The sequence below is a fragment of the Marmota flaviventris genome, chromosome 1, assembly GCF_047511675.1.
Source record: "Marmota flaviventris isolate mMarFla1 chromosome 1, mMarFla1.hap1, whole genome shotgun sequence".
Lineage (NCBI taxonomy): Eukaryota > Metazoa > Chordata > Mammalia > Rodentia > Sciuridae > Marmota > Marmota flaviventris.
This window is the reverse complement of record NC_092498.1, coordinates 119,417,904-119,436,395: the sequence shown is the minus strand read 5'-3', so window position 1 is coordinate 119,436,395 and position 18,492 is coordinate 119,417,904. Positions and strand designations below refer to the sequence as shown.

Sequence of the window (18,492 nt, the reverse complement as noted above, 5' to 3'; positions counted from 1 at the left end):
GCTGGGGATGTGGCTCAAGCGGTAGCGCGCTTGCCTGGCATGCGCGGGGCTCTGGGTTCGATCCTCAGCACCACATAAAAATAAAATAAAGATGTTGTGTTCACCAAAAACTAAAAAATAAATATTAAAAATATATATATATATATAAATATTTAAAAAATGTTCTGTAGGATAAACAAAATGTGTCTGAAGTTCAAATTAAGCCCCAGGCTGAAAGTTTATAATTGCTGCCCTATTTCATATTATTCAACACTTACCAGGTATTAGCCTTGTTTTCTTTTCATGTAAACATCTTCTTTCCTACAAACTCCTTACAGATTTTACCCCACACAGAGGAGTAGAGCACTGAAAACCCTTGGGGTCTTCAGGGTGGGGCAGGTCCCTCTTGAACCAGGCACTTACTTCTGACTGGCCTCCATCTCTAGCAGGGCAGACAGAGCTGAGGTTTTCTTCCCAGCAGTGGGACCTGTAGACTCAAGGGAGTGTGTGGAAATGGGCCCAGTCATCTGCAAGCCTTTCATGGCAGTTCCTTTCTAAAGCAGAAAAGAAGAAATGAAGCTCAAAAGGGCTTTTGCAATAGACCCCACTCACACACCAGCATAAGCCTCTTCATCTTCAAGCCCTGGGAATTCAACTAACACAGTAGAGGAATACTGATTCTTCGTGTTCGGAAATGATAGAAGAAACTGAGGCTCAGAAAGGTTAAGTAATTTATTCCAAATTGCACTGGAGATGAAATTCAAACTTCAGCTGCCTCAATTCAAAACCAAAGCTCTTCCCAGTATAGAAGATCTCCTAAAAATGTTCCTAATCATAAGTGAGGCTGCATACAAAAGGCAGCTGATGTAGAAGGAAGATTAAAGAATTTTTGTTTTGGGTTAAAAAAAATAAAAATAAAAACATGATGATGGAACACTACCAAGCAATTAAAAAGAATGAACTACTGATTCTTAGAACAATTTGGATAAATCCCAAAGCATAATGCTAACTGAAAGAAGGCAGTCTCAAAAGGTTTCATATTATATAATTCCATTTTTGTGATATTTAGAAAAGATAAAAGAATCATGATGGTCAACAGGCCAGTGGTTGCTAGGGGATAGGGAGGCAGGAGAATATGACTAAAAACAGTAGCATAATGGAGCATTTTTTAAGTGATGAAATTATTCTATAGCTGATCATGGTGGTGGCTGCCTGAATCTATACATTTGTTAAAATTCATAGATTGTGTGCAAGTGTGTATGCCCCCCCAACATACATACACACACACACACACACACACAGCCAGGTCAATTATATTTTATGTTAATTTAAACAAAACAAAACAGTTGAATCCTAGATCTGCCCTTTATTGGCAAAGTGCCTCAGATATATCCCATAACAGTAGCCTCAGTTTTCCCATTGGGTAGCAGTGTGTGATTGAAATGAAGAAACAAGGGTGCTAAAAACTCTTAAAGTGATATCAGAGTAAGAAAAGACTGTTTCTGTTAACCTCCTAAACGTCTGTATTCACCACCACATCACACAGGCAGCTGTTTCAAAACTGGGCCACTTGGAGAGTAGATAAAGGCTCTATATCCTCAGGAGAACAGCTCCAGTCATGGGACATTGCCCAATCATTGTCTGTACCCTATAACCCCCCTTCTTCACCCTACAATGGATAACAACACAGTTTGGGATTAAAAATAAACATTAGACAGCTATGAGGCTTAAAAAAAAAAAAAAAAAAAAAACTAGCCAATGGGAGGCTCCTGAGAGATAGGAGGTGACAGATCCTGTATACCATACTAGGGACAGTCCCTAAGGAACCCCAGGAGCCCTCACCCGCATCATGCGATCTGAGCGATGCCGCCTGCGGATCCGGTTCAAACCCTCCACAAAGCGGATAAAGCCATCCAGGAGCTGCCACTCATCCTCATCAGCACGGGGTCTATCCCCATAGATGTCACAGTGGACCTCCCCCTCTGTGATGCGCTTGGTGGCAGTGACACAGGCTGGCAAAAGCAGGAAGCGGGTCCTCCAGAACTTCAGAGATTCAATTAAGCTACAGAGGATCAAGGAAAACACAAAGTAGTGGTAAGAAAAATTAGATACTCAAAGTGCTCCAAGTGATCTCTCTCTGATTGGTGTGCAAGGTTCCACCTCCCCACAGGTGTGCTGTCATCTGATGATACAGCGCATGGTTTCATTTCAGACACAAGCTCAAAAGGAAGACTACAAAACTCAGTATTATTTTAATCCCAAAGAAGTCAAAACAATTATGTGCACCCAGGCCCAACAAAGTTGTAGTTTTGCATCATCATTATCATAAATTGTACATAAAAATAAAAAAAATTAAACATGAGATAGCACAAAGCTACCAACCAGCCAGGTAGTCAAGAAAATATTAAGAACATGATCTGCACTGACACTTGCACCAAAGGGCACATCACCACTGAAACCAGTAATTTTGGTGGTGGTGCTAGGGATTGAACCCAGGGCCATGTGCATGCGAGGCAAGCACTCTGCCAACTGAGCTATATCCCAGCTCCCAGTATTGTTGTTGGTTTTTTTGTTTTTATTTTTTGTTGTTGTTGTTGTTTTTTAATTGTAGTAAACTACACATAATAAAATGTACCACTTCAACCAATTTTGAGTATATAAATCAGTGACAGGTGCATCCATATTGTTGTGTAACCATCTCCCTATCCACCTCATAACTATTTTTCAACCCATGCAGATGTACTTTTATTCTTCCATTTATTTCTGAAAGACATAACAGCTACCATTTTGTCATCAGAAAAAAGACAGAAACATTAAAGTATGCGTACACCCAAGCAGCAATGATGAAAAGACACTCTCAGACCTGAAATCCTCAGAGCCCGCAGAACAAATATACTGATCTAAGTAATTCCACTTGTACTCCTCTAGCCGCTCATGAGAGAATTCCACCCAACAGGAAACAAACTCTGAGTCTGAGTGTGAAGGACACAGGCTGTAGGTATAGTGGATCTGGGCAGATTCATAAGGATACCTGAAAAATAAAGAACATGCCTAGACATTCAAACGATCATTCCTCCCAATTCTTCTCTCTCTTTTCTGTCTAATGCACTTAGCACTATTCTTGGCAACCAACCCTCAAATACAGCAGCCAACTCATCTCATCCCAAGGGACTGTTACGGAAATTTCCCAGATCTTAAATTTTCCATTCTCTCTTCACATTCTTTTTTTGTTTGTTTGTTTCTTTGTTTTGCGGTGCTAGGGATTGAACCCAGGGCCTTGGGCATGCAAGGCAAGCACTCTACCAACTGAGCTATATCCCCAGCTCCCTCACATTCTTCATTTTTAATTGGTTCAATAGTAATCATGCTAAACATAAGCTGAATCAAATTTGGAAGTAAGCTATAACCTTAAAATCATCTCAGGATTATTTTAAAACAAAGAAAAGACTAACAACTCAACTTCCTTTGTTTGAACTAAGAACTATACACAATTAGCAAGCAGACATAATCCAGAACAGTAGCTAAAGACTTTAAATATCCAAGAACTCACTTGGGAAGGTATCGAGTTACTGTGATCATCTTGTCCTTCAGTGTCACTTTGTGGAAAGTTCTGCCCATACTCAACCAATACTGGTCCTCCTCCTCAGGGCGATTTCGGGACACAAGGCCTAATAGGAAAAATAATAAGACTTCCTCCAACTGGCTGAGGTTCATTCCTACAACAGGCAATTGCTTTTCATACATATACATACAGAAAAGGAGAAACAAAAGAGGCAATGCTTTCATTGAAGGGGGAGATTTATGGAAAAAGGCAGTTCTTGGTTTAAAAAAAAAAAAGGTCCAGAAATTGGCAGATTTTTCTGTTACCAAACCAACCAGCAGCCGATTAGAAACTCACAGTATTAAAAGCACCTAGATGTCAAATGCTAAGCTGATGCCTCATTCTCGAAGGGGGAAAGTTCTGGAATAATGTTAACAGGCTAAGAGACAGCTGTGAAGCAAAATGGAACTACATTTTACCCACGCATCTCAAGTCTTCACCCCAAGGGGGCCGACAACCTAGTTTACTCACTTTCATTTCTAATATTCCAAGCTTTAGTCTTAAAGGACCATTTATTTATTTGCTGCAACTTTCCTCCTCCAAACATCTTTCACACTGCTTATACTGCCTTGTCATTCTGGGCCAACATTGAAACATTTATTTATTTATTTGCTGCAACTTTCCTCCTCCAAACATCTTTCACACTGCTCATACTGCCTTCTCATCCTGGGCCACCACTGAAACATTTAAAGTCACCACCAAAAGCTACTTTCTCCAGCAGTCTGAAAAATATATTGTAAGTAGCTACATAAGTGTGTTTGTCTGTTTGTCTCACATCCTTTTTCTTCTCTCTCTCTCTCTCTATTTTATTTATTTATTTATTTATTTATTTATTTATTTATTTATTTATTTATTTGGTTAACGTACTGGGGATTGAACTCAGGGGTGCTTTACCACTGAGCTATATTGCCAGATCTTTTTTAAATTTTTATTTTGAGACAGGATCTCCCTAAGTTGCCAAGGCTGACCTCAAACTGCAATTCTCCTGCCTCAGCCTCCCAAGTAACTGGGACTGTAGGCATGGGTCACCACGCCCAACTCTCACATTCTTTTATAAAAGATACAAGGAGCCAGAAGGAGCATTGCACACTTGTAGTCCCAGCTACATGGGAGACTGACACCAGAAGACTGCCTGAGCACAGTAGTTCAAAGCCAGCCTGGGCAACATGTGAGACCCCACCTCAAAAAAATAACTTCATTTAATTAAACTCAAATTTAAAAATAATATAAAAGTACCAGGAAGCCAAGGTCAAATGTTCATTCTCATATTTTCAGTAGCACTAAATAAAGTGCCATGGCCAGAATAGATATTTAAAACATCAGTTAAGGGCAGGGATGTAACTCAGAGGTAGAATACTTGCCCAGCATGTACAAGGCTCTTGGTTCAACTGCCTGTACTGAAAAAACTAAAATAACAAAAAAATTTTTTGTTGAACCAAACACAGCAAAAAGGGAAACAATGAAGAATCCAGACAACAAGAAGTATTCAAGAGAGTAAAACTTGAGCTCCTGAGAACAACAAAGCCAAGGCAAGATTCTCTTGATTTGGAAATAAAACAATGCCATCATTCAACTCTGAGACAGCCACATAATGGCAGGCAGCAGAGAAGTGGTCAGGAGAAGAGGATAGCAGAGGCTGAAAGGATCTTCACTGTGAATGGGGAAAATTCCCAGGTGATGCACAGAGAGTAGCAAACCAGCTTCACATGAGAAAGAGGCTAGACTTCGACTCAGGACACCCATGGTTATACTTCAGCTCTTTCATTTGGCTGCTGTATGATCTCAAGGACCAAATCTCTACCAGTCTCATGTTCTGCAACTAGAAAGAGAACTTGCCTCATTCAGGAATTCATGCACTTATGCTACAAACACCCTGTGGGCTACCAGGAAAAAAGTGTTATGGGGTAAGGTTCATGAGAATCTAAGAGGGTACCCTCATTCTAAATTAGATTACCCCAGTTATGCCTGTTTTTATCCTGCACAGCTCTCTGATTAAATATATATTTGTGGCTTATTAATTTAACGGCTGCCCCCCCCCCCCCAGTAAACTCTGTAATTTTCAAGGGCAAGGTCAATGCTGTTCTATTCTCTACTGGAACAGAGCATAGCTCACTTTTCATAATCAATAAACCCGTGACAGTGAGCAGCACAAGCACTATGATGGCAATGTTTCTAGTAATTACAATAATAATGAAACCATTTCTGTTTTCATAGAAATAAGAGATTAAATTTATCAAAGGAGAAAATAACCAGAAAGCGTAAAGCCAGGCCAAGTAGCTTCTGGTCAACTAGCCATGAATCAGCCAGGATCAGCACTGGACACAAGAGAATTACAGACCCATGAGGGACATCAACCAGCTATTTGAGAGAGCAGAAAGTAGACAGCCTAGATGGGGCCAATAACACAGGTGAATTCATTCCACTGTTCATGAGTTAGAGAACAGAATCCTACCCAGGGCCCTGTGAGGCCTGAATATCCTGACACCTCTGGCTGCACCTCCAGTTCACTCCCTGTGCTCCATCACACCAGCCTTCTTTTTGGTGCCTTCTACTGATAGCCCTTTGCACACATCAATCCCTCTGCCTGGCATGTTCTTCCCTTCAGCTCCCACCTTCCACTCCAAACCTACTTCTTCTAATAACCCCTGTATTACATCAGGTCTAAGCTCAAACATCACCTCCTTAAAGCTATCCCTGTGACCCTCAGACCAGATCAGGCCCCAATTAGATAGTCTCACAGGCCCTTGCTAATAACAAATAACTAATGGTTATTTTTCCCCACTGGGTTATAAAACCCCCCTCAGAGTAGAAGCTTCAAAAATACTGTTGAATGAATAAGTGAATGAAATGAATAAATTAATGAATGAATAAATTAATGAATTCACATATTTATTGACCCAAACAGCTGTATTCCAGGCACTGTCATTTCCAGTGTAGAGAATAAAAAGATGAATCCAAAATAGTCTTGGCACTCAAAAACATTAATATTCAGTAGGAATAGGAATAGAAGGCATTCAGTAAATGTCACAAGGAGCTTTCACATAAAAGCCAGAGGGAGTTCAAAGCTTCACCTACAAACAGCAGAGCCTGTACTGAGTGACCACTAAGCCCCACTAACAGTTCCACACTTCTGGATTATCTAGCCAGAGGAGCATCAGTGGAGCCAAAGATGATCTGATGTTGGACACTGGCTAATTAGAGGAATGGAGATTTAATTAGTAATAGTGAAGAAGCAAGAAACTAAAAACCTTCACTGATTGTTTCAGAAAGTGATTACTGCTTTATGATTCCAAACACTCATACTTAATTCCTTCTGCTAGACTTAGATTAGAAGAACTCCACAGTCTGACCCTTATTCAATTAGTGTTACCAACTTTTTTGTCACTTCTTAGCCTCTGTCACTCAGAAATGATCCATTCTTGCTTCAAGTCACTAAGCTTCAATACTAAAGAACAGAAAGAAGAACCCAAGATAGGAAAAAACAACAAGCGTAAACTTGAGGTTTAGTAGCATCTCAGAAGCTGCAGTGTGACATGTACTCTTCTAAAAATATCCATTTCTGGGTTTAGAAAATTCACTATATACTTTGACAGCTCAATATTAGCTCAGCTGCCTGCTATTCCTAGGTATTCTCAAAGCTAGGCTATACCACTCCTAGGCTTGATCATACCTTCTTCATTAAAAGGAGAGTATAACTGCTGAACCAGAAGTCTCCTGTCAATCAACTACCACCTGCAATGCTACCACCATTGCTGCTGCCTCTGATTCCACTGCTGCCAGCCAAGATCGCCTAGAGGTCTTCTTTCCAGGTGCTGCTGACACAGAAGAGACCACTGCCCTGGATGCAACTGAAACCTACACTGCTGCTGACCCCCGGATATCACCTGGTGACGCTGCCCCCACAGCTGCAGTTGTAGCTGCCGCTGCAGCCGTCACTACTGTTGACCCACTGCCTGCTACCAACAACCACTGCCAGTACCGCTGCTACCAGAGCCTAGAGGACTGCTTTGGAAAGACTCCAGGTTTGGTTGCATGTGGATACACCCATTTTGGAACACCAGCCAGGGCCTGGGGCCTAGGTATCCACAGGTTTACTACCATAACAGCCTCTGTCTGGGGACTCAGCTGTGACCTGCAGGTCCAATGTGGGGATGCCTGCAGGTTTGGAAGAGCCTGGGAGCTTCCTGCTGAGAGTGCTGGTGGCCCTTGTCTTGCTGCTGCATCTCAGGGTTGCTCCTTTGCATGAGTGTATCCCTGGTGGTTTCTCTGAAAGTAGGAGCAGCTCTGAGATCTTGGGACTGCAGCGTGGCCAATCCTGAAGTATCTGAAGCCCAGATCGGTGGGACAGAGACTGGATTTTTGAGGGCTGATGTGGGTTTGGTGATCCCAAGAGACGTCAGAGACAGGACTGAGAAACTGTTGAACACTAACAGAGACAGTTTGACTTGCCAGCAAGATTTATTTTATATTATTTTTTGATTCACTAATCTCTCTACCATATTTGGAACAGGATGTTTTTTATGCATTAAGGTGTGGAGGACAATGACACATGAATGGTGTTTTGCATTTTTGTTATATTCTTATGTCTTCAATTTTTTCTCTTTGTTCGTATTCTTCCTCTCTCTTCTATTTTCTGTGATTTATTTTCCAACTTTTCTCTAACCAATAGCCAATCTCTGTCAGCTCTTCTTCCACTCTTCCTGTGAATTTTTACTTCAAGCCTCTCTCTTCCTCCCTCGCGAATATTGCATACTATACCACCTCTGTTCTCTCATCCACCATTTGAAATCGTAAATCATTTTAATAAATATTCTATAGTTAGTTACTGAACTCATCATTTTGGTTTAATGTGAGAAAGCAGTAGACACCTTAGTGAGAGCTATTAGGTTAAGGCTATATATTGTGTACACTGGGTGCTGTTGATATTGGTCTTACCAGTAAAGGTAAAGCACTGGAAACCTTCAGGAACACTACAGGTCTACAGAGTAGAACTTATCCTGCCTTAGATCCATAGTTTTAGATGGGAAAACACACTAACAACATGAAAAAACAAGGGAATAAAGCATCCAAACAAACCAAGATGCTTCAACAACAGAAGCCACTGATAACACAGTAGAAGAAATGTCCAAGAAGGAGTTTAGATTGTATACAGTTAAATTGATACGTGAAGTAAAAAATCCACTTCAATAAAGAGTTAGAGATAGTGTAAAAAACAAACAGAAATCCTCAAAATAAAGGAATCAGTAAACCAAGTTATAAGTTCAATAGAAAAAGGATCACCAACAGATTAGACCACTTGGAAGACAGAACCTCAGACAATGAAAACAAAATATATAATCTTGAAAGTAGAGTTGAACATGTGGAAAAGATGGTAAAAAAAAAAAAACATGAACAGAACATCCAAGAATTATGGGGGGATAACATGAAAAGACCAATTTAAGAGTTATCAGAATAGATGAAGGAGCAGAGATACAAACCAAAGGAATGCACAATCTTTTCAATGATTTAATAGCAGAAAATTTCCCAAATCTGAAGATTGGAATGGAAAATCAAATACAAGAGGCCTACAGGACCCCAAATGTACAAAATTACAGCAGACCCACACTAAGACATATTATAATGAAAATGACTAACAGAGAATAAAGATAAAAATCTTGGAGGCTGTGAGAGAAAAAAAATATCAAATTACATATAGGGAAAAAACCAATTCCTATCTTAACTGATTTGTCAGTCCAGACCCTCAAAACTAGGAGGCCCTAGAGTAATATATTTCAACCTCTGAAAGAAAACAGATGCCAACCAAGAATTTTATATCCAGCAAAATTAAGTTTCAGATTTGAAGATGAAATTAAAACATTCCATTATAACAAAAATTAAAAGAATTCACAACTAGAAAGCCTACCCTATAGAGCATACTCAACAAAACATTCCATGAGGATGAAGTTAAAAAAAAAAAAAAAGTGAAAACCAGCAAAGGGAGGATCTACACTAAATTGACATTCAACCAAATGAGAAACTAGGACAAATCAAAAACCTGAATTAAATCAAAATGACAGGGAATACAAATCATATCTCAATAATAACCTTGAATATTAATGGCCTAAAGTCATCAATCAAAAGACAGAGAGGCAGACTGGATTAAAAAGCAAGACCTAACAATATGCTGTCTTCAAGATACTCACCTCATGGGCAAAGACATCCACAGGCTGAAGGTAAATGGATAGGAAAAAACTTATCACTCATATGGATTGAGTAAACAAGCAAGGGTTTCCATTCTCATTTCAGATAAAGTAGACTTCAAACCAAAGTTAATCAGAAATGACAAGAAGGACATTTCACATACTTCTTAAGGGAAGTATATATAAGCAGGACATAACAATTATAAATATTTATGCCCCAAACAATGGAGCATCTATGAACATCAAACAAACCTTTCTCAACTTCAATAGTCAAATAGACCACAATACAATGATACTGGGTGACTTTAAGACACCTCTCTAACTACTGGACAGATCTTCCAAACAAAAACTAAATGAGGAAACTACAGAACTAAATAATATAATCAATAATTTAGACTTAACAGACATATATAGAATATTTCTTTCATCAATGAGCAAATATATTGTCTTCTCAACAGTACATGGCTTCTTCTCCCAAAGAGACCATATCTTATGCCACAAAGCAACTCTTAGCAAATACAAAAAAAATAGAGATACTACCCTGCATTCAATTAGACAATAATGGGATGAAATTAGAAATCAATGATAAAATTAAAAATACAAGCTACTGTATCAAATGAAGACTAAATAATACACTATTGAATGATGAATGGATACTGGAAGAAATCAAGGGCAAAATTTTAAAAAATCCTTAGAGGTAAATGAGAACTCTGCTACAACATATCAAAATCTCTGGGACACTATGAAGGCAGTACTAAGAGGAAAGTTTATTGCATTGAGTGCATTCATTAAAAGAATAAAAAGTCAACAAATAAATGACCTAACACTACATCTCAAAGCCCTAGAAAAAGAAGAATAAATCAATACCAAAAGCAGTAGAAGACAGGAAATAATTAAAATCAGAACTGAAATTAATGAAATTGAAACAAAATGAAACAATTCAAAAAATTGACAAAACAAAAGTTGGTTCTTTGAAAAAACAAATAAAATAGATAAACCCCTGGCCATGCTAATGAAGAGAAAGAGAGAGAAAACTCAAATTACTAAAATACAAGATGAAGAAGGAAATAGCACAATGGACACGTCTGAAATACAGAAGATAATTAGAAACTATTTTTGAAAATTTATACTAATAAAATAGAAAATATTGAAGACATTGAAAAATTTCTAGAGACATAAAGCCTACCCAAACTGAATGAGGAGGTCATACATGATTTAAACAGATCAATTTCAATTAATGAAAAGAAAACGCCATCAAAAGCCTACCAACAAAGAAAAGCCCAGGTCCAGATGGATTCTCAGCCGAGTTCTATAAGACTCTCAAAAAAAAATTAACACCAATACTCCTCAAAGTATTCCAAGAAATAGAAAAGAAGGGAATCCTTCTAAACTCATTCTATGAGGCTAACATCATCCTGATACCAAAACCAGACAAAGACACATCAAGGAAAGAAAACTTCAGACCAATATCCCTGATGAACATAGATGCAAAAATTCTCAATAAATTCTGGCAAATTGCATACAAAAACATATTAAAAAGATAGTGCACCACTATCAAGCAGGATTCATCCCAAGGATGCAGGGTTGGTTCAACATACAGAAATCAATAAACGTAATTCATCATATTAATAGATGTAAAAAGAAGAATCATATGATCATCTCAATAGATGCAGAAAAAGCATTTGAAAAAATACAGCACACCTTCATGTTCAAATCACTTGAAAGACTTAGTAGGAACATACTTCAACACTGTAAAAGCTATATATGCTAAACCCCAAGCCAGCATCATTCTAAATGGAGAGAAATTGAAAGCATTCCCACTAAAAACTGGAAAAAGACAAGGATGTCCTCTTTTACCACTTCTATTCAACATCATCCTTGAAACTCTAGCCAGAACAATTAGACAGATAAAGGAAATTAAAGGGATACAAATAGGTAAAAAAGAACTCAAACTATCACTATTTGCTAACAACATGATTTTCTATCTAGAAGATCCAAAAAATTCCACCAGAAAACTTCTAGAACTAATAAATGAATTCAGTAAAGTAGCAGGATATAAAATCAACACCCATAAATCAAACACATTCCTATACATCAGCAATGAATCCACTGAAAGAAAAATTAGAAAACTATTCCATTCATAATAGCCCCCCCCCCCAAAAAAAAAAATCCTGGGAATCATTCTAATAAAAGAGGTGAAACACCTCTATAATGAAAACTACAGAACACTAAGGAAAGAAACTGAAGAAAACCTCAGAAGATGGAAAGATCTCCCATGCTCCTGGATAGGCAGAATTAATATTGTCAAAAAGGCCACACTACCAAAAGCGTTATACAGATTTAATGCAATTTCTATTAAAAACCCAATGACATTCTTCATAGAAACAGAAAAAGCAATCATGAAATTTATTTGGAAAAATAAGAGACCAGAATAGCTAAAGCATCCTTAGCAAGAAGAGTGAAGCAGGAGGCATCACAATACCAGACCTTAAACAATACTACAAACCTACAGTAACAAAAACAGCATGGTATTGACAACAAAACAGACTTGTAAACCAATGGTACAGAAGAGAGGACACAGAGACAAACCTACATAAATACAGTTATCTCATACCAAACAAGGGTGCCAAAAATATTCACTGGAGAAAAGATAGCCTACTCAACAAATGGTGCTGGTAAAACTGGAAATCCATATGTAGCAAAATGAAATAAAACCTCTATCTCTCACCCTGCACAAAAATCAACTCAAAGTGGATCAAAGACTTAGGCACAGAACAGAGACCCTGTGCCTAACAGAAGAAAAAATAGGCCCAAATCTTCACCATGTCAAACTAGGATCTGACTTCCTTAACAAGACTCTTATCAAGAATCAATAAATGGGATAGATTCAAATTAAAAAGCTTCTTCTCAGCAAAGGAAATAATAATGTGAGGAGACAGCCTACAGATTGGGAGAAAATCTTTACCACATGCACCTCCAATAAAGCATTAATCTCTAAAATATATAAATAATTCAAAAATCTTAACACCAAAACAACAAATAACCCAATCAATAAATGGGCTAAGAACTGAACAGACACTTCACAGATGAAGAAACACAATTGATCAACAAATATATGAAAAAGTGTTCAACATCTCTAGCAATTAGAGAAATGCAAATCAAAACTACTCTAAGATTTCATCTCACTCCAGTCAGAATGGCAATCATCAAGAATACAGGCAAGGGGCTGGGGCTGTGGCTCAAGTGGTAGCACGCTCACCTGGCATGCGTGCGACCCGGGTTCGATCCTCAGCACCACATACAAACAAAGATGTTGTGAATTAAAAAATATTCTCTCTCTCTCTCTCTCTCTCTCTCTCTCTCTCTCTCTCTTTAAAAAAAAAAGAATACAGGCAACAATAAATGTTGGTGAAGATGCAGTGAAAAAAGTACACTCATACATTGTTGGTGGGACTGCAAAATGGTGCAGCCAATACAGAAAGCAGTATGAAGATTCCTCAGAAACCTGGGAATGAGACCACCATTTGACCCAGCTATTCCACTCCTTGGTTTATACCCAAAGGACTTAAAATGAGCATATTATAGTGACACATTCACATCGATGATTATAGCAGCTCAATTCACAATAGCTAGACTATGGAACCAACCTAGGTGTCCCTCAAGAGATGAATGCATAAAAAAAGGTGGTATATATACTCATTGGAATATTAGTCAGCTTTAAAGAAGAGTAAAATTATGGCATTTGCCAGTAAATGATTGGAGTTGGAGAATATCACGCTAAGCGAAATAAGCCAATCCCACAAAACCAAAGGCCGAATGTTTTCTCTAATATGCAGATGCTAAATCACAATAAGGCAGGGGACACTACGGAAGAATAGTGTTACCTTAGATTAGGTAGAGGGAAGTGATGGGAAGGAAGGGGAGGGGATGTGGGAATAGGAAAGATACTAAAATGAAACAGACAAATGAAACTATATGTATATATGTGACTACATGACCAATATGATCCCACAACATGTACACTCAGAAAAATGAGAAATTATATACAATCTATATATCAAATGTATATCAAATGTATATCAAAATGCATAAATGCATTCTACTGTCATGTATAACTAATTAAACTAATTAAAACAAAATATTTTTTAAAATGGAGAGTATAAAGAAAATGTTTAAGATACATTTGCACTTAATGTAACTATTACTCAAAGTAAAAGTGACAAAGAAAAACTTTGTGCTGAAAATAATTCCTAAATTTATTTGTTCCCTACCATCATGAAAAACAACTCCTACAAACTTAGTTGAAAAGAAAAAAGGAGTGCACTCACCTCGACTATAGAGTGGGCTACTGCTCAATGGGGGTGGAACAGCGGGGTTGGGTTTCTGTGCCTTGGGCTGCACTATGATTTGGTAACCCTGCATGAGGCGCTGGCAAATGAACTCTTCAAACACCTGTTGGGCTGTCATCTGCACACCATCTTCATCCCTCCTAAAAAAAAAAAACAGATGATTGTGCACATGGATATATGTGTTTGGCCTTGGGAAGTGACACTTAAGAGTTCATAGTGTGAAGTCCTTTACTTCATCCCAGACAACCATTATATGGCATTTCATAAAATTATCAATTTGTAAATTAGTCTGGGAGAAATGATAAGTTCAAAGGCATGGAAAAAGAAGGCAAGTAATAATCAATGCCCAAATGAGTAACCTTAGAAAAGAAGAAGAGATTTAGTGTGCCCAAAATAATTGCAAAAGAAAATTTGAAATCAAAGAGGAGAAATTGTTAATGTCAACAGAACTTGAAAGAAATGAACAGTTCTTGCATCACAAAATCTCCTAAATATAAAAGAATACAGATTTAAAAGTTCAATATTATGATGCATTTGTTTGTACATAATCAGAACCCTCATAAACAAAGCTGAGCTTTTTTTTTTTTTTAATCATGCTAGACATTGAACCCAGGACCTGTATGTGCTAGGCAAGCACTCTACCACTGAGTCACTTAGTTATACTCCAATGACTCTGAATACCTTTTTCTGAACCAACCTGTCCATGTCTGCTTCCGGCAGGAGATCATAGCAGCCTTCCGTATAGTCATTCTGCAGGCCCTGGCGGTCGGGGAAGTAGTCGGTGGTGAGGGGGAGGCATGCCGGAGTAGTGAGAGACTTCCAGTCCACTCCAACTGTGCAACAGAAGCCTGGCACTACAGGGGGAGCAGACAGTGTCAGAACTGCCTCGCATAACAGGGTAAAAAGGTATGTGTGGTCACCATGGCAGGTTTGGGATATGGGGGAAGGAGAGGGAACAAGGGTGAGAAAACAGTTCATTGTAAAAGGTAATAAAATTGCCAGGATAGGGAAGGAGAAGAGGAAAGGGTGGGGGAGGGAGAAAGAGAAAAGAGAGAAACAGATTTTGTTAGACAATGCAGTGCACATGCTTCTCCAATCCCATCATGCAAGTGGGATTCGCAGCTGATATATTATATTTTCTGCTGAACATGAGCTACAGCCACAATACCAGTGAGGTTACTGCAGGGCAGGCAGGATTACATGTCCAAGCAAATCAATTTTCTGAGAGCAGATGAGAGGCTCAGGCTGGAGCCCCTCTGGAGGACTGCAGAGTGGCTAAGTGGGAAAGGAAGACAGCTGAGCCTGATTTGACAGCAAAACAGCATACAGTCACAGAAATAAGTTATACTTTTGAGAACTGCAAAAGATCCAAAAGGGCAGGAGAAAAAAATAAGGGAGGATGTCTGGGAAAGTTTTGAGGCTGGAACTTTAAGAGACAGAGTTAGACAATCCAGAAAAAAAAGCTGCAATAAGCAGAGTGGGCCAACCACATGGGTCTGTCTGGAATTGTCTGCTCTTCAGTTAAAGCAAGATTTCTCAATCTTGGAAACATTGACACTTCAAACAGCTAATTCTGGGCTGAGGAGGGCTATCCTCAGCATTGTAGAGTGTTACGCAGCATCACTGAACACTATACACTAGGTGCCACTGGCTCCCTCGAGTGGTGAAACCCAGAAATGTCTGCAGATAGTGCTACAAGTTCCCTGATACTGCCCATTTGAGAATCACTGAGGGGAAGTAATTAAGTGGTGCTTTGGTTTGGATGTGGTTTGTTTCCCAAGGATTTGTTTGGGGGGGGAGGGGGGTTGGTCCCAGTGTTGGGTGATGAGAAATGTAAAACCTCTAAGAGGTAAAGCCCAAAGGAGGTGATTAGGAGCATGCCCTTGGGGAGGGATCAGGGAAGCTCTGATGGGATCTTGAGACAGTGCTTGAGTGTTCTTGGTTCTTCTAGCCCCTCTCCATACTCTGGTTTCCTGTCTTTTCATATGATCTTTCCCTATTACATGATCTCTCATTGTGAGCCTTTCACTATCATGTGATGCATCTGAGGGGCTCTCAGCCAAGCTAACATCATGTAGCTTACAATTTCAGCTTCTCAAACTATAAGCTAAATAAACCTCTTTTCTTTATAAAGTTATTCCACTTCAGGTATTTAAGTGAGGATTATGGTAGCTTTTTTTTTTTTTTCAGTACCAGGGATTGAACCCAGGGGCACTTAACCATTGAACCACATTCCCAGCACATACACCCCGTTCTTTTTTATATATATATTTTATCTAGAGACAGGGTGTTGCTGAGTTGTTTAATGCCTCACTAAGCTGCTGAGGTTGACTTTGAACTTGCAGTCTTCCTGCCTCAGCTTCCTGAACCAGTGGAAATAAGCCTCCACACCTGTCTTAATCTTTAAGTAACATCTTTTTAAGTAAAGATTATTTTCAAAGTCTCTATAAGACAAGCAATATGGAAGAAAAAAATTTTGTGCCTTTGCCTCTGGGTCTTGAGTGGGCTCTTCACAACTCATATTTATATAGTGATTACAGCTAATGACATGGTTGCCTCATCTGCCCTCACATCACCCTCACATGGATGAGGAAGACCTGTGTGCTAAATCACAGTGAGAAGATGCCCCATGTAGCACCACTGAAGTGGGGAAGATGATTAAACTCTCTTAGGATCACCTTCATGGTCTACGCAGTCTTATTAACTCATTAATACTTCAGCACAGAATAGCCAAAATAATCACCCCAGTTTCCCCCATGGTAGACAAGGAGCTAAACTTATTCCTACTTCCTAGATAGATACAGGAGAATAGAGAAATCTGATCAAAGCCATGGTGGGGAGGCCAGGAATAAAAGTCATCTATATCTTTTAGCCTTGTAAGTCATGTTGACCCTCATCAGCCTACCAATCCTTGGGATTATAAAAAACCTGTAAAAATGCTTTCTGCTGGGCACACACCAAAATACACCAAAATGCCTGGTCCTAAAGCCCACATTGAAAAGGCTTCAGAGTCTTAGTTTAATGATGTTCTTCCCTGGGAGAAAAACTGTGGCTTCTTGTACCCCATACATTCTGGTCCTGAAAGAAGGCCTCTAAGGAGGTCTACCCCGAAATAATAAGTAGATAACAAAATCCATCTTTTCATTGCTCGCAGCTTTTTAGAAAATAATCAATCTGCCAATCATAAACCGAAAGAAAAAAATATACCCTCTGCCATTCACTATACCTTCATTATATGCCATCACTAAAAAAAAAATTGGAAACTGTCTAAATGGTCACACATAAGAAATGATTACTCTAACCAACATATGTAATATGTTTCATAGAGGAAGTTAAAATGACAATTCAGGACCTAAAGATATAATAAAAGGATTAAGTTAATCAAAAAATGTAGACAAAAAGACTCATTGATGTATATCCATTGGTCATAGTCAAGCAAAATGAAGTTTATGAGGTGGCAGGATTTTTTTTTTCCTGCTATTTTGTGACTGTAGATAAGATGTTCTCTTACTGTACATCTATTTAAGTTGACAAGAATGGCCAAAATGAGTACAAACTATCAAATATCATCATCTACAGGTGTGTAAGGAGTTCCAGTAATTGCCTATTATTTCTTTGCAATTTTTTTCTAGAGCCATCATTAGGCATTTAAGAGCTAATGCCAGATCTAGACTGGCACAAGAGGCCTATGAGTAAATCTGTTACCTTTTCCATGTGCACTGAATTACATTTTGAAACAAGTCTTGGGCCACACCTCTCTCATTTCACATCAGAGAAACCAAACAAACCTCCCTCACTCATTGCTTTCCTGTACCCCACAGAGTATGGACTTCTAAACCATTCTCTTCCCACAGGGCTTTTTCTTTCTTCCTCATGCTCTGAACATCCCATAAACCCTAATATCTACCTCCTGCTAGCAGTTGCCCCCCCTCTTACTTGGGTCTGGAGAGGTAGAAACATTGTCCTCTAGAGAATCCTTATTCTGAATCCTAGGATTCGTACCTATGGAAAGATAAAAACAGCTTGTCTGAATGAAGCTCATTTTGCAAAAGAGTTCTCCCAGTTATACTTTTAAAAGGCTCCAAATTCAAGCTAAAAATAAAAATGATAATTAAGTGTCAATTCTAGGCTAAGGATTTCAAACAGTGCAAAAGGATCAAAGAAAAAATGAACAAAATAAAACTTGGGAACGAATCAGAACTTTAAGGTTTTATTAATATCATTCTTTGCCAAATGAGACTTTTTAGCAAAGCAACCCACTACTTTTTTAAAGAAAATGAACACATTACGAAATCATTTCAACTATAATCACAGCAATTTTTAGCAAATCTAAAAAGACCTATTTAAATTTAGTCCACTCATAATTCATCCTTATCTACTAGAA

The 18,492-nt window shown here is 38.6% G+C and overlaps 1 protein-coding gene across 10 annotated transcripts in view; it reads right to left on the bottom strand.

Moving 5' to 3' along the window:
- Positions 1-18,492, bottom strand: part of Depdc5 (DEP domain containing 5, GATOR1 subcomplex subunit) — a 148,909-nt gene that overhangs the window by 49,869 nt on the left and 80,548 nt on the right. For 6 of the 10 annotated variants that reach the window (XM_071615617.1, XM_071615634.1, XM_071615638.1 and 3 more), the window contains 7 exons: positions 18,045-18,110; positions 14,806-14,989; positions 14,088-14,248; positions 3,530-3,647; positions 2,843-3,010; positions 1,822-2,041; positions 403-533 (listed from right to left, as the gene is read on the bottom strand). In XM_071615617.1, the coding sequence (XP_071471718.1) occupies positions 403-533; positions 1,822-2,041; positions 2,843-3,010; positions 3,530-3,647; positions 14,088-14,248; positions 14,806-14,989; positions 18,045-18,110 (1,048 nt within the window). Of the gene's footprint in view, positions 1-402; positions 534-1,821; positions 2,042-2,842; positions 3,011-3,529; positions 3,648-14,087; positions 14,249-14,805; positions 14,990-18,044; positions 18,111-18,492 lie in introns of those variants that run through there. The other 4 variants (XM_071615628.1, XM_071615644.1, XM_071615646.1 and 1 more) reach the window with 3 other exon arrangements.